Below are 14,837 nucleotides of genomic sequence, written 5' to 3' on the forward strand. Positions count from 1 at the left end.
TATCTGAGACCACCCTTTGAGATAAAACCTTTCTGGAGGCCAGTTTTGGTATGTGGAATCCTCTTTTATCCCTGGGCCAGAAGTCTTTGAGCTGTTACTGGTGGAGGAGGGGAGGGGAGAGCCTGGCAGATACAGACATGACGCCTGCCCTGCAGCACATCACGCTCCATTCGAGGGGAATCGATGCCCACATAAATAATTCTAACATAAGGGTAACATGAGTGCTGGGGAGAAAGAGATTAATTCTGTCTGGGGAAGGGCTAGAGACAGGGGGTAGGTTTGTGGCTAGCCCTTCAAGATTGGCTTGGATTTGAGAAGGTGGCCATATGGGAGATGGGGTATCTCAAGCAAGAGGGAGGCCTTGTTCCAGAATGGTGAACAGAAATGGTCCTTGGAACTGAGTGGATGTTCTTAACGAAATGGTTGTGCTCTACCTGTAAAAAATGTTGACGGCTTCTAGCTTATTGATGGAGGAGTCAATGCCCTAAATTCTCTCGTTTGTTTCCAATTAGCAAGTTGCTACTGAGTCTTACTGAATTTTATATGTCATCCAGCTGCTTTTTAAACCCTAAAATTATGTAATACAGTCATAATTTACCTTTAGAGAGCATGTTACAATTTTTAAATGGCTTTTTTATACACATGATTACATTTGATCCATATAACATCCCTGTGACACCACAGGCTCATCTCTGCAAGCTATTTCCTTTGAAAGTAACTACTACTTATAGAAACTACTAGCTATAGAAATCAGAAAAATTTCCACGAGCAGCCTTATTGTGTTAGAAGTGCACACCAGGATAGCCAGCAATTTGGGAGAAATGAAAGAAAGGGTCTCGAGATAGATAGTGATTGAGAGTCACAGGGGGACGATGGGATTGTGGTTTTGGAAATGAGAGTGATGCAGAAGGTAGAAGATGGAGTGAGTGTGGGATGGTGGTCCATTATGGGGTGGTTGGTGGTACTTAGCACAGTACTGAGCACTCCGCAAGCCCATAGTCAAAACCTATTTAGTCACAAGTGGGATATGTATCTTGAGCAATGCCAGCAGCACAATTCAAAAATATAAAATGATGGATTTTAGAACATGGGTACAGAATAAAATGAATATTTTTTATAACACCGAGGAGCAAAAGAGTGGTTCATTCTGGAGGAAGGGAAGAACAGTCATCTCATTTGACACATCTATGTTCTCTCTCATTCTGCAACATCTCCTTCTATGGTAACTTTATAAACTGCTTTTCACATACGGAATTGGTGCGCTTTTGTAACTACTTGATAGAAGCTAAAACAACCAGGATACTATGATTGTTGTAATCTAGTTGGAATAAGCCTTACTGACTTTGGATACATCAACATATCCATTTAGCCGGAAGCAAATCAGTTTACTTTTCTACTTAGAGACATGATGTGAAATGAAATTAATCCAGTTGCAGCAAAGTGAGTGGATTCAGTTGAATAAATCCCTTTCCATGGAAAAGAATTTTGTTTTGCAGCTCATTTGAAACAAAATCCACATGGCAGTATAATGCCTTCTCTGGAACTGAACAAATGCATTTATCTCAGTTTTATTTACAGCTAAATTCACATCAGAGCTATTTCATATGAAAGCACACTCTATTGTCCTTAGGTGAGGGTCACAGTGAAAACATTTGCAGGTCAACCAAAATGTGGCAATGGAACTTAGCCTATGGAGTGTCTCTCCAACTGAACTATGAATTCAGCAAAGATCAACAACTTCTTAGAGAGAGAAAAGAGAGACTAATAAAAACCAACACAAAACCATGTGTATTCTTTTAGATTCTCTCTTCTTTGCCTTCCATTGTCAAAAGGGTAGTCAGCACAGGTGTATGTTTAATAAATACATTCTGGTGGTGACTATCACAAGCAGGCAGGACCTAGAGAGGGTCCAGAGAATATCAAAGGGATGAAGAGGTTGGGGAGAGGATCTTAGGGGGCCCGTGCTAATGCAATCAGGAGATTCTCTACCCTAGAAAGGGGAAGGCTGCCTGTGGCCATTCCAGACGTAGTTGTTCAGCACAAAGCCTCTCTGGTGGGATGAAAAGAAAGCCAATATACATCCCAGGAAGAGGATTTGGGATTAGGAATGGGGAAGAAAGCTTTACTTAGATGGATTATAAGGCATCAACACAATCTTTAAGAAATCTTTCCCCAGAAATTTTACAGTTGAAAAGTAGATAATCTTTGTGAAGTGATTTAGGTGTGGTACAGCAGGGAAATGACCCAAGAACGTCATAGATTCTATTCCAGTTCTTATCCCATGATTTTTTACCAGCCAGTGTCAGGACCTGGTTTGATTCTTGCCTACCTTTCTCTATAACTGGAAGTACTTGACCCCTTCCTGCAAGTCAACCATACCGTAGGCTCAGCACTAAGCCTTTTCTGGGTTGGGAGGGATTTAAGAAGTTCACTGTGGCTGAATAACTGGCTAACTCTAGATCAGGTCACCCCCTGCTGCTGCCCTGGCTCAGAGGTGTCCCAATTCTAGCGAATGGGATTTTGTCTTGCTCCTAAGTCCTTGTTTTACTGGATTTACCTGAAATCCACCATGTACTCCCAGGCTAACACCTGAAATCCTTTCTTGTTTTCCAGGCCTAACATGATTTTGGGATCATATCTAGTATCTACTCTAGGACTCAAGCTTTGTGTCTCTCCAGCCCACCCCTCCCCTCAGTTCATCTCTGGTGTCTAGTCTCTGAATCCCATCCCTGTTCCTTAAAGCTGACTGTCTTGTGCACAGAGCACTGGTGACCCTCTGTCCTAGGTGTCTCCTCTCACTTGTGGCTGGATCCCCCACTCCCTTCCTTACATCATCACTAAGGCCACTGACAGCCTATCTGTTCTTTGGTTATATCACGATGGGCCCCAAGGCTCCACTTTCCTATGGCATTCTTATAATGTATGGTTGCACATCTGAATCTTTCTCTACAACTATATACCTCTGTAATAGGGTTTCTCTATGGTTCTTACTATTGACATTTGGGGCTGGTTAAGTCTCTGCTGTGGGGGCCGTCTTGTGCATTGTAGGATCCCGAGCAGCATCACTGGCCTCCACCCACCAGATCCTAGTAGCACCCCCCACTACCACCCCAAATTGTGACAACTAAAAATGTCTCCAGGCATTGCCAAATGCCCCTGGCAATGAGGGGATGTCAAACCTCTCCCTACTGAGGACTTCTGTTCTATAAGAACTTAGAAAATCACGAGTATTTTAAAGCCAGTTATATATACTTTGAGAAATAGCTGGGTGTGCATAAAGTATTTAAATCTGGTAAAATTGTAAAGAATAACTCTAAACTCTTAATACCAAATGGAATTTTAGAACTGTATTACGACACAAGATGGATGCTGGGTAATGTGGGGTGAAAACCTTGCACCCTAGGTCAGTTCTTCTCATATTTTAGTGTGCATAATAATCACCAGGGGAGTCTTTCAAAAATTTGAATTCTAATTCAGTAGGCTGGAAGCAGGGTCTGAGATCCCCATTTGTAACAGGCTCCCAGGTGGTATCAACTGGACTGACTGGTGGTTGAATAGCTAAGTAGCAAGACCCCAGATCAAAAACACTGGGGAGAGGGAAGGGTGGGGAATCTTTGAATCTTGATGATTACAAGGTCATGGGAGCAACCTTAAAATTTGCATCAGAATGACAGATTAGAAAAATGTGCGTGTTCCCAGAACCATTCTTTAAGAACAAAACCTCTCACAGGAATGGGTTTTGAAATGCAACATTTCTATTAGCTTGAAGTTATAAAAGTTATACAAGTTAGCTGTGAGTTCTCCTCTTTGGTGCGGGAAAGAAAACCTATGAACAGCTAAGTTCCTTTGGCAAGACTTTTAGGAGTTTCCAAAGGTCTGACAGAAACCTAAGCTTCAAGGTTTTGGTAGTCCTTATTTTACTAACGGAAGGGGTTAGGGCTGAGGATGCGGCTGGGGGGGGGAGGGGAAGGAGAGAGAAGAGTCACTTTCGATGAGGCCTTGCCATGAAACAGGTATGTGATCATGTTTACTGAAATTACAGATAATTGTGCACTGAAGTTGTACTGACATCACATGATGTTACTCTAACCCAAAATCAGATCAATCAGCTCCAGGTTTAAAACAGTTGTAAAAATGAATGTTATTTACTATAATGTATGGCGGTAAGCATAATCAAATCTTCCCAAAGCTGCTGAGAGCCTGAAATAAAATTTCCTCCTGTCACATAATAGAGCCTCTGAGTAACTTTTACTTAGAGTTTTGTAGACATCTGACTCATTGTCGTATATCCTTGGGAAAGAAATGGCCATTCATGTTTGTTCTGATTTTATGGAGGCTCACCTGTTTGTCTAAAGATGTAGATTTGTCCACGGTTGCAGAGAATGTTTTGATAGGAAGGAGAAAATAAAGTCCTGACTCTATGGAGACCTCTTCCAGGAGGGATCCAGTGTGAGACTAGCTATGCTCTCAGCAGCAAACAAATACTCACCTGCTAAGAGAGAGAACTAATTCACTAGCTTAGAAATATTTTAATAGGTTGTTATCAATATGACTTAGTATGAGAGGGATAAATTTCTCTACACTTAAACCTCTGTGCCTAGGGTTTTTTGTTTGCTTGTTTGTTTTTAAATCAATAGCATAAGTACAGAATAAGGAAGAGTTGGCTTAATAGTAATGCATAAGAACTCATGGGTTTTAGTGGACCACAATTTCGGCATAAGTCAGCCTTGTGACATGAATGCCAAAAAGGCTAATGCCATCTTGGGCCATATTAATAGAAATATAAGGCATAGAGGAAGGGAGGCAACAAGTTCGCTGTATTCTGCATTTGTTAGATGGCTCCCTGGAGAGCTCTATCCCATTCTGGCACCATGATCCATAAACTGGAGTCCTTCAGAGGTGAGCACCTTAAAATGACAGCATGCAAAATCCCATCTTAGGAGAGTAGTTAAAAGAACCAAAGATATTGATGCTTAAAGAAGACTTAGAGAGAGACATAACTGGAAGTGAGAGAAGAACTGGCTAGGTGGGAAAAGAGCTTGAGGAACAGTGTCCAGGGACAGAAATTTAATTTCTGGCTCCTCAAGGAAAAAAATGTCACGGGAGCCTTCTCAACTCTTATCATTTGCAAAATAAACGGATCACCAGCAAAGAAGACTCTGTTCCTCCTATGATTTCTGTGAACGATGCAAATTTGTAGTTGCACTTACATCTCTTTGTCAAGCCACATCTCTCCCCTGCAGGTGTGCCTCCCTGCCTCCCTCGGGAAGCCCTCTTTACAAAGCCCTCCTTGCCCTACCTGCTCTGTTCTTCTCCTTATAAGCAATGCACTATAGTGCTCATTTACTCAATTTCCCTAATGGCTTGTATGTTTCTTAGGGGGAAGAACCCATTATTTTTTTTTATTATCCTAAGTGTTCTCAGTATATCTGGGTACCGTGATTTGGGGATTGAAGGGGTGTCTGCTGACAGGAGCCCAAAGACGAATTAAAGTGACCAAACAGGTAATTTTTTATGGCATCTACATGACAGAGCCTTCTAGCATGCTCTCTTGATGATAATAGCACCTAACTGACCCTTCATTTTATGAAATAATTTGAGCTGACACAGTTAGGTTGTCTGTGTAATAAATCTTATTTTTCCCTACACCTTACGTTTTAAAATAAAAACTGTATATCCATGCTGGAAAAAAACACACACAAAAAAACAAAGAACCAAAACACAAAGTTTACTATGGAAGAGCTCCATCTGCCTTGTTCCAGGTCTTGAGAATCGCTCTCCAGCAAGGGGATTTTTTTTGGCTTCACACTTACCCCTTCTTTGTTTATTTGGGTATTTACAGGGTACCAGTGCTAAGTCACAGCATCCTACAGTATCTAGTGGATAAAGTGAATTAGTAGTCTGCTTAACAACATTGGTCTGAAAGAGAGATATGCCACAAAATGGGTTTGGCTAAATAAGAAAGCACCACGTTATGCGTTTTATAAATGAAATATTGCATACTTCTATTATATCAAAGGTATAAAAGTGCTTTTGGGGTTACAATGTATGTCTCTTCCCAAGTGTCCCACGTAGCAGGTTAGAGAATGCTATCGTTTCACTCAAGGACGGAGGAGGGAATGAAGCATACTGCATCATCCATAAGGCTGAGGAAAGAGCACAGAATATAGGAGCTAACTGCATTCTCTGTTGTTCTCATCACTGGACAGTATTTCTTCCCACAGTCAGTGACCTGACACTGTACTGAGCAAATTATGCGCTTCTCTGTGAGAAGTTGCTATAGCTCCATTCGCCAGCCTGAAGTTCACTTGGAAAATTGAAAAAGCAAAAGGACTGAGAAACCAGGACCCCCAATTTCATATCTCTGGCTATGAATCACAAATAAATCTCTGTGGCAACCTTCCTGATTACTGAGGTCGCCAGCCTCTCCCGGCCAATAAATAGTCCTTGGCCCAGACTAGTCCAATGGCCAAGAACAGGGTGGCTCCTGCCATGTGGAGCAGACCTTCAGTTCTGGGGTTCTATCTGGCAACTGACACACAAAGCATGAGAATTTTCTGCTTGTTTTAGCTTCCCAGAGAGACTCAGAATTAAGCTGGGACTATATCATGGATTTTGTGTACTTGGCAGCTTATGCTATGGACACTTTTTATAAATCTGAAACAAATGCTAATACTAAACTTGTCCTAATTAGACTGACCCAAAGACTCCAGCTAGCCCCCAAAGTGAAGGGCTTGGTCATGTCCTTCCTTCTTTCAAGGCTTCTGTGCTCAGTACCGCAGGCCCTCTTATGAGTCTCCAATTTCCAAGCACATTTCAGGGACATTAAAAGAAATAACTCTTAATAATGAAAAATCAGGTGGAAGGTTTAGGTCCTTCACGAGAAATAACCTTTATAGAAGGATAAGGTTTATCAGCCCCAAATAAGTCCATCATCATTATTTATTTCCATATTATACTCTGAACTACCCAAGAGGGATAATAAATAATCATGGTAAGTCTGTCTGATGCAGAGCACAGAAAGCAAATTCACTGTGAGGCATTCAGCCCTGCAGGAAAATGAGCAACCAGCAGAACGACACGCAAGCAGCCCACAAAAGCACTATTATGTTTATAGCTTCTAACAGGATTTGGACATTGCAAAGGAACCCATGGCAAACTGGACACCAGCTTTTACGACCTACAGGGAAGGGTAAAAGGTCTTGTCATCTATTGCAGAAAAGGTCATTTGTTCTCAGGCCCAGTGGGATTAAGTAGTTTGAACAAAATCCAAAGGGCTTCAGAGCACATAGAGTCTAATCTCTCACTTGACCGAGAGGTAAACTGAGGCCCAGAGAAGTTACAATGTCTTGTAAGAAGTTACAATGTTAAAAGTCATGCAGGTAGTTTCCAGTAGAGCCAAATTTCAGATTTCCAGAAGTTCATCAAGGGTTCCTGCATCTCCAGAACACGGTGTGATAGAAGGAGCCCTGAGTATCAACTTCAAAGCCTTGGTCTTAAGTCTTGGCGAATGTTAGCAAAATGACCTTGAGAAAGCCACTTAAATTCTCAAGCTTTGTTTTTCCCACAATGCAGCACTAGAGGTAAAATATGTAGTGCGTCTACCTCAAAGATCAAATGAGATAACGTGTGAAAACTCTTTTGAAAGACTTTATAAGGCTCAGGGTAAAATAACTTCAGATAAAGGAAATTTTTCCTGTCGCTGACAAGTGGGGGATTCATGGATCACTAGAAAGTCTGCATAAAGGTGCATGTGGCTGAGTGCTAAGCACATTTTTTTTTCTCCCTGGGGAGTTTCTATAGCTTCCCTCAGCTTCCTAACTGTGTAGCTGACAGTCTTCAACCCCTACCTCACCACTGTCAGTAAGAATCTGTGTGCTATGGGTATCAACATATTTATAATCAACTTAAAAGGTCATGGCTGAGATTTTCCCGCTGCCCTTACTGATTCAATAATCCGTATTTTTAGAACATAAATCTACTTGGGGGAGGGAAGCTAATCTGCCCTTCCATTTTGTTCCATAGAGGACTAAATATCTATGGCCTATAAAATGATGAATAGAAATTACAAATTCCAAACCAACCAGGGTTTTTGTTTTCTTACTTCCCTAATAATATTTCCTAGTTATCTGAAAGAGATTTCTTTAAGGTCATATTTAACAAGAGAACTATCTACTTTTTATTTACTGAGTTCCTACTGAGTTCTCAGCACTTTGTTTCCAGTATTTTCCCATAAAGCACTAGACAAAAGACACAAATCATAAACCATTTGGAGGCTGCCACATTATGCCCATGGTTCTACAAGGCTGAGCGGTATGGAGAAAAACAAATGAAAAAGTATTATTCACGACCAATTGATCAATTAGGCTGCTTTTCATTAAAAAACATAAAAAGGCAGGACCAATTTAGCCATGACTTGTGTTCGAAGTGCATAAAAACGTTATTAATGTTGGATTTTTTTCTCATTTATTCTTAGTTCTGTTTAGAAAATTACACTTGAGAGCTTTCTGCAACAGCATTTGAGGGAGTGGATAAGACGGCACTACAGCACTTTTGTAATGCTAATGAAGAGGTAGGGATGGATACTGGTTTGTAAGGCCTTTTCTGTATACAGTTATACGTTTCAGAAGCAGAGACTGGCTTCTGCGATATCTGAGCGTATGAGATAACCAACCAGGAAAGCTACCTACTTACCAGACTCATCCATTGTCCCATAAAGAAATCCAGTGGGGTCCTTTATAAATCTGACAATGGCTATACTCCTACATTTTAGTGGTAACATCTTAATACAGTACAGGAATGTGAAAAATGAGAGGGATTTTTTTTCCCTCTTGACTATATCAAAATATCATCTCCTGCCCCACGGCTCTGAGGACTCATAATTCCCCTCTTGTATTATTCCTTTCTGTGTGCCTCTTTCCTATTCCTTCATAGTTCTATATTTTTCAGTTCTTAGTGATATCTTTTGTTTAAAGTTTCCCATACAGAGCCTTAAGCTATATAAATGCAGTAAGTACACTCATCTGTAGTATTATCATTCAGAAGAACAAAACCTAATATGTATTTTGGTAGCAACGGTACCAGGTTTTCAATAACTTAGAGTAACTTAAAATCTGAGTGGTGGTGGTGTGAGGTTCTGTTACTGCTTACCATTCAGTTCCACTTGTGTCATTTCTCATTACATGTGCCAATCTTTGGAGAGAACGCTCTAGAGTCAGACTGCTTGGGTTCAAATCCAGGCTCTACCACATACTAGTTAAGTGACCTTGTGCGGGTTTCTTATCCTCTCTGCAGCTGTGGTTCCTCACTTGCAAAAGAAGGATAATATCATTATCCTTCATTGCGCCCTTATGAAAAGCAAATGAGTTCATACCTATAAAGGAATAGACCAGTGCTTGGCAAAAGATACAGACATCATTTTAGTGACTTTACATGTATAAATTACAGTTGCCCCTTGAATAAGGTGCGGGTTGGGGCACCACCCTCCAGGGCCAAAAATCTTTGAATAACTTTTGACTCTCCCCAAACCTAACTACTAAAGACAGATCAGAAGCCTTACCAATAACTTGAACACTCAATTAACACCTATTTTGCATGTTCTATTATACACTGTCTTCTTACAATGATGTAAGCTAGGGAAAAGAAAATCATGAGAAAAATATATTTATAATATTGCCCTGTGTTTCTAGAAAAAAAATCCAAGTGTAAGTGGACTCGCATAGTCAAACCCATGTTGTTCAAGGGTCAACTATACTGAGGCTCTAAAATGATATGATGGGGCAGCCCGGGTGGCTCAGCGGTTTAACGCCAACTTTAGCCCAGGGCATGATCCTGGAGACCCCGGATCGAGTCCCACATCAGGCTCCCTGCATGGAGCCTGTTTCTCCCTCTGCCCCTGTCTCTGCCTCTCTCTCTCTCTCTTTCTCTCTGTCTCTCATGAATAATAAATAAAATCTTTAAACAAAATAAAAATAAAATGATATGATGAGATAGGTACCACTATTACTCTCCTTTTGCACCTTAAGAAACTAGGCACAGAAAGACTAATTTGTCTCATCTGGCCCAGTTAGTAACCGGAGGATTGGCCTCAAACCCATAGCGGGCACTCAGTAAGTGTTACTTCTTATTGTTGTTGGAGTTATTATCTGAATTTACACACTCAATCATATCTGCTATTGCTGCTAAAAATGATGAATTGTACTTCTAAACCTTCTTCAAATTATACAAAAAATGTATATGGTCCCCAATGGATCAGTCAATTTCGGCAAGGATTATCACCTACAGCCATTAGGTAACATTTGTTGGGAAATAAGAGATTACCACAGTGTCAAAGTGTCACCCCCTCAGGGAACTTGTTAATTGGAAAGGGAGAAAAAGTACCTTTATGATGAGAGCTCCCTGGAGTGAGATCACTACCTCAAGCCATGATCAAACCGGGAGTCACAAATAGAGGGACAACCTGGCATTATGTGCCTCCTGATGAGATGCAATATGGAGTGACTTGTAAAAAATGTTCAATTGAAATCTAATCGATGCTCAGGCTGAACCTGGGAGTTTACAGGAAATACAGGGGGTAGAGGAGCAAATTAAATGACACCATGAGGCAACAACAAATCCAGAACGTGGGATATCCTACAAGATAACTGGCCTAACCCTCCAAAAAAATCCAGTTATCAAATAAAAAGATAAAGCCCAAGTGCAAAAATGTGCTTTTCTTTATAAAAATTAGATCCTATTATTTTTTTTTAAAGGTATAGACAATTGGGGGTCAGATGGTGAAGGTTAGATATGGTCTAAGTATTAGATGAAATTATGGAATTACTGTCCATCTTTTTTTTTTTTTAATTGTCCGTCTTCTTAAGTATAATGATGGCGTTGTGGTTCTATAGGAGAATGCCCCTATTCTTAGATGTGTACCCAATTATTTAGGAGTGGAGTGTTGCTTTGTCTGCAAATTACAAGTAGTTCTGAAAGAAATGCACAAAGATGAAACAAATATGGCAGAAAGATAGCAGTTGGTGAGTCTAGCAGGTAAGGTAGAGGTATTCGTTGTACTAATACTTTAAACTTTTTCGTTTGGACTTTTTCTTCACTTTCTTCATAAAATGTCTTATATCTTCTTCGGAGAGCATGTGAGACTTTTATCTTCATGTACTTAGTAATAGTTTCTTTCAATTCTCTATAATGTTTGTGAATGCATATTTAAAAAGAAATTTTTAAAAATCACTTACTGAATTTCTATTTGCTCAACCTTACTGAAACCTGATAGTAACATTGAAGAGTGCTCCATGTTAATATAGGGCCTGATACATAGTGAACGCCCAATAAATGTTTGTAAATGCTTATGTGTTAAATTTATTTTGTTCCTGAGAATTTTAAAGTTGCAGGCAGAAAGAAAGAAAGAAGAAAGAAAGAAAGAAGGAAAGAAAGAAAGAAAGAAAGAAAGAAAGAAAGAAAGAAAGAAAGAAAGGAGACTATTCTTCCTTTGCAGATCAAGAAGATATGCTTTAGCAAATACTTGAGATGGACAAAATGGGGGTGAAGCAACCCCATCTTGTGATTCAAATAACTTAGGTCACAAAGATTCTTAACCACATTTTGAATTTTTAGGACAGGATGAAAATGAAGAATCCGGCCCTAAGACTAATCCAGCAGCAACTGTTACTTATTTAAGAATTCCTCATGGAATCACACTTGATGACACATTTTGAACAACTGTAGATTTTTCTTGATCCAGGAAAAGAGGCAAGTCCTGCTCAAGTTCAGGCGTGAGTGCTGTAAGGCACCAGCATCAGCAGGTGTTATTATACTCTGAGAACCAATACATTTGTGGGAATCGGGGATCATTTTCAACTCTTCCAGAAGGCAATGGTTCTAAGAGAGATGAGGTATATTTTGTATAAAAGTGGAAAAAAAATGATCAATTCAAAGCAATAATTAATGATACAAGTTTGCATTTTTAGAGTGCTTTTTTTCCTAAGGCACTTCGTATCTGTGTGAGCTCATTTATTCTCATAGTATCTCTGTGAAGTAGACATAGAACAACTGAACTAACAGAACAAAAGGGATTTTCATCAGGACATAAGATGTGAGAGATATTCAGAAGGATATCTTAGTAGCAATAGAATTATTACTTAAATCGATACTGAACAAATCGATAGTGTTCCTCCCTTCTGCTTCAGTAAAGTCATTTTAAAAAATAAAATAAGTAAAAAATAATAATAATAAAATAAGTAATATATTAGGGAAAATAAGCCTATAATTTATGGGAGACACTCCAAGTCTGATCTTATTCAACAATACAGGCCTCTCTTTACAAAAAACAAAGTTCTCAAAAAGAGTACAAATCATAGTTTTTAAAACTTGAAATTTAAATGCACTTCAATGGTTCTGTATTTACAGTGTTCTTTATTTAACAGTGGGTTTTGTAGAGGTTTTCCTTAAAATTACATTATAAACATGAAGTTTTATAAACAATACTGGGTTGTTAAAGCAGAGTCTACTTACACTAAACGTTCTTTCTGAAACCAAAAATAAGAAAAAATGGAGGACCCCCACTGAAGAACCGCTCAGTCTATGATAAATGCAGTTGTATAGAACAAAAGATGCTTCAACCTGAGGTTTCCACCCTCAGATGACATAACATGAGCACATGCAACCCCTTCAGAAACAGAATTTTAGATCCTAAACATTTCCCTCTTAATTTATGTGGGGCTGAATATTTTCAGTAATGTGCAGATTAAGTTACTCATACCTTATTAACAAGGACCCATTCCAGGTATGTAAACATGGTATTTTTAATTTAGTGAAATCCTTCGTGGGTATACTCAACCCCCATATTCAGGAGTAGTTGGGGCAAAGAGCACAAAGGAGCTGTCTTCAGCTCAATGCCTGAATTGGGCACCATCTTAGGGACCTGGCACTAATTATCAATAAAGAGATAAAGATAGACAATACTCTCTCAAAACCTATTTCAACATAAAGTTTTCTTTTTGTAAAGAGATCCAAAGTGGTATTCTCTGTAAAGGTACGATAAATACTGACAGAACTAGAAACGTACGTAAAAGAGCCATCCTGACCCTACAGTGCCAATGTTCATTCATTGCTGCCCAGACCTTCATTCCCGCCTTCAATTGGATTTCAGTGCCGACATGGAGAGGTGGGATTTCACCTCTGTAATGGGTCTAAAGTCTCCCTGGGATGGCTCAGAGGCCAATTAGTGGAGAATTTTGTGTGCTAGACTGGATAAGGAACAAGTTCTTCTGCTGGAAGTTGAATCCCATCACACCAAGCATTGTTACAGCAAAAGACATACAGACCTTTGTGGATGGACCAAAATATAAAAAAGCAATATTTAGAGAACCCATGGGATTCATTTTAATTAGATTTGACTTATAGAGAACATCCTGCAAGTTACAAAACTATTCAAGATCTCTAGAGTATATGGCCCGACGTTGTGTAATGACATACCTTTTTGAAGAGAGGAGGTCGAGTCTATGTCTTGGCTTTGACACCAAATTAATAGTATCTTCTCTTGCAAGAAGGAAGATGAAATAAAATATCAAAATTATTGCATTTCAGAGTACAGATCCACCATGTGCTATCTTCCAAGGATCATACTAAAACAGGGTTCAAGTTCACAGATCCATTAATAATGCCTCCTCCTGCCTTACTTCTTACTCCCTCCTCCAAACTACCCCCAGTCAGCCCTGCAGTCTGTAGGCAAACCACACAGGAACTAGCAGATACAGGGCTTCAGAGAGTTGGGCGTGAGCCTTAGATTATGTGGTTTTGTTTTCTTGCTGCCAGAGTTGAACTAAAATGCAGGAGGTTCTCTGAAACACTTTTGCTTCTTGATGCTTGGTTTCAATTTTAACAATTTCCCCCCCCCCGAATGATTATGTTCCCATAAGAAAATTTCTAATCCTAGAGGTGATCCATCAACAAGCTGTTGCTGCTCTGAAGGAAAACTCTGATTTTCCCTTATTACATCCAAGAATCCAGAGGAAAAAAAATAGGGCTTCTTCACTTCGGGGAATTTATATAAAACCACCCTGGAATCACTCACAAAGCTAAAATCCCAGAGGATATGCTTTCTCAGTAACCTCAGGCCATAATATTACTCTTAGTCCATAACATTACCCTTAACGGAAAACACAAGAAGAAAAGCTCTGAGCCAGGAGGAGTTCTAACACCAGTTTTGCCAATCAGGCATGAACTGGGACGGGTTCCTTAGATTTGGGGGATTTCTCTTTCTCCTAAGTTGGTTGGGCTAAAGGATTTCTGGAATTTAAAGAGTTTTCACTGACTCAAGGTTCTTGACACCATCAACTTCTTTAGTTTTTACCTTCAAATTTGTGAAAAACCCTACTCCCCTTTAGGTTCCCATACCAAGTGCAACTTGTGAAGGCCTCTTCCTCTCTTTGCTCTCACTAGCAATGGATTGCCAACGATGCATCTTTTGCACAAAGTAAGAGACATTGCTGCTTGCTTAGTGGCACCAGTCAGAGTTTGGGCCCAAGAGAAAGAGGGAAATGCTGGTTGACAGGATGTTCCCAGTATTTATCCCTTGAAGGCTCAGAAGGAGGATATCATATAAAACTCAGTTTGGAGTTCTAAAATTTAAAGTCATTCTACATCATAAGATGATATCCTTTCTAAAAAATCTTTTCACCCCCTTTATACCTAAATCTTCGAAATGTCCTTTCTTGGGGGGGGGGTGAGGGGGTGTCACTCCTTGGTGATAATTGCTCAACACTTTTATTGAAATACAAAAGAAGAATCCGGTTTGGAATCAACAGAGTACTTTGGTCACAGGAGGTGCTCAATAAATATTT

The 14,837-nt window shown here is 39.8% G+C and overlaps 1 protein-coding gene across 2 annotated transcripts in view; it reads right to left on the reverse strand.

Annotated features, from left to right (window-relative positions):
* The window catches only part of GRAP2 (GRB2 related adaptor protein 2), a 63,977-nt gene extending 50,176 nt beyond the window's left edge, over positions 1–13,801 (reverse strand). The window contains exons 1-2 of one of the 2 annotated variants that reach the window (XM_035696547.2): positions 13,471–13,801; positions 9,151–9,373 (exon numbers count right to left, since the gene is read on the reverse strand). In XM_035696547.2, coding sequence (XP_035552440.1) covers positions 9,151–9,172 — 22 coding nt within the window. In that variant the 5' untranslated portion in view covers positions 9,173–9,373; positions 13,471–13,801. The remainder of the gene's footprint in view (positions 1–9,150; positions 9,374–13,470) is intronic. The other variant, XM_025459230.3, reaches the window with a different exon arrangement.
* Between the last annotated feature and the right edge of the window lie 1,036 nt (positions 13,802–14,837).

The sequence above is a fragment of the Canis lupus genome, chromosome 10 (genome assembly GCF_003254725.2).
Source record: "Canis lupus dingo isolate Sandy chromosome 10, ASM325472v2, whole genome shotgun sequence".
In the NCBI taxonomy this organism is placed as follows: Eukaryota; Metazoa; Chordata; class Mammalia; order Carnivora; family Canidae; genus Canis; species Canis lupus.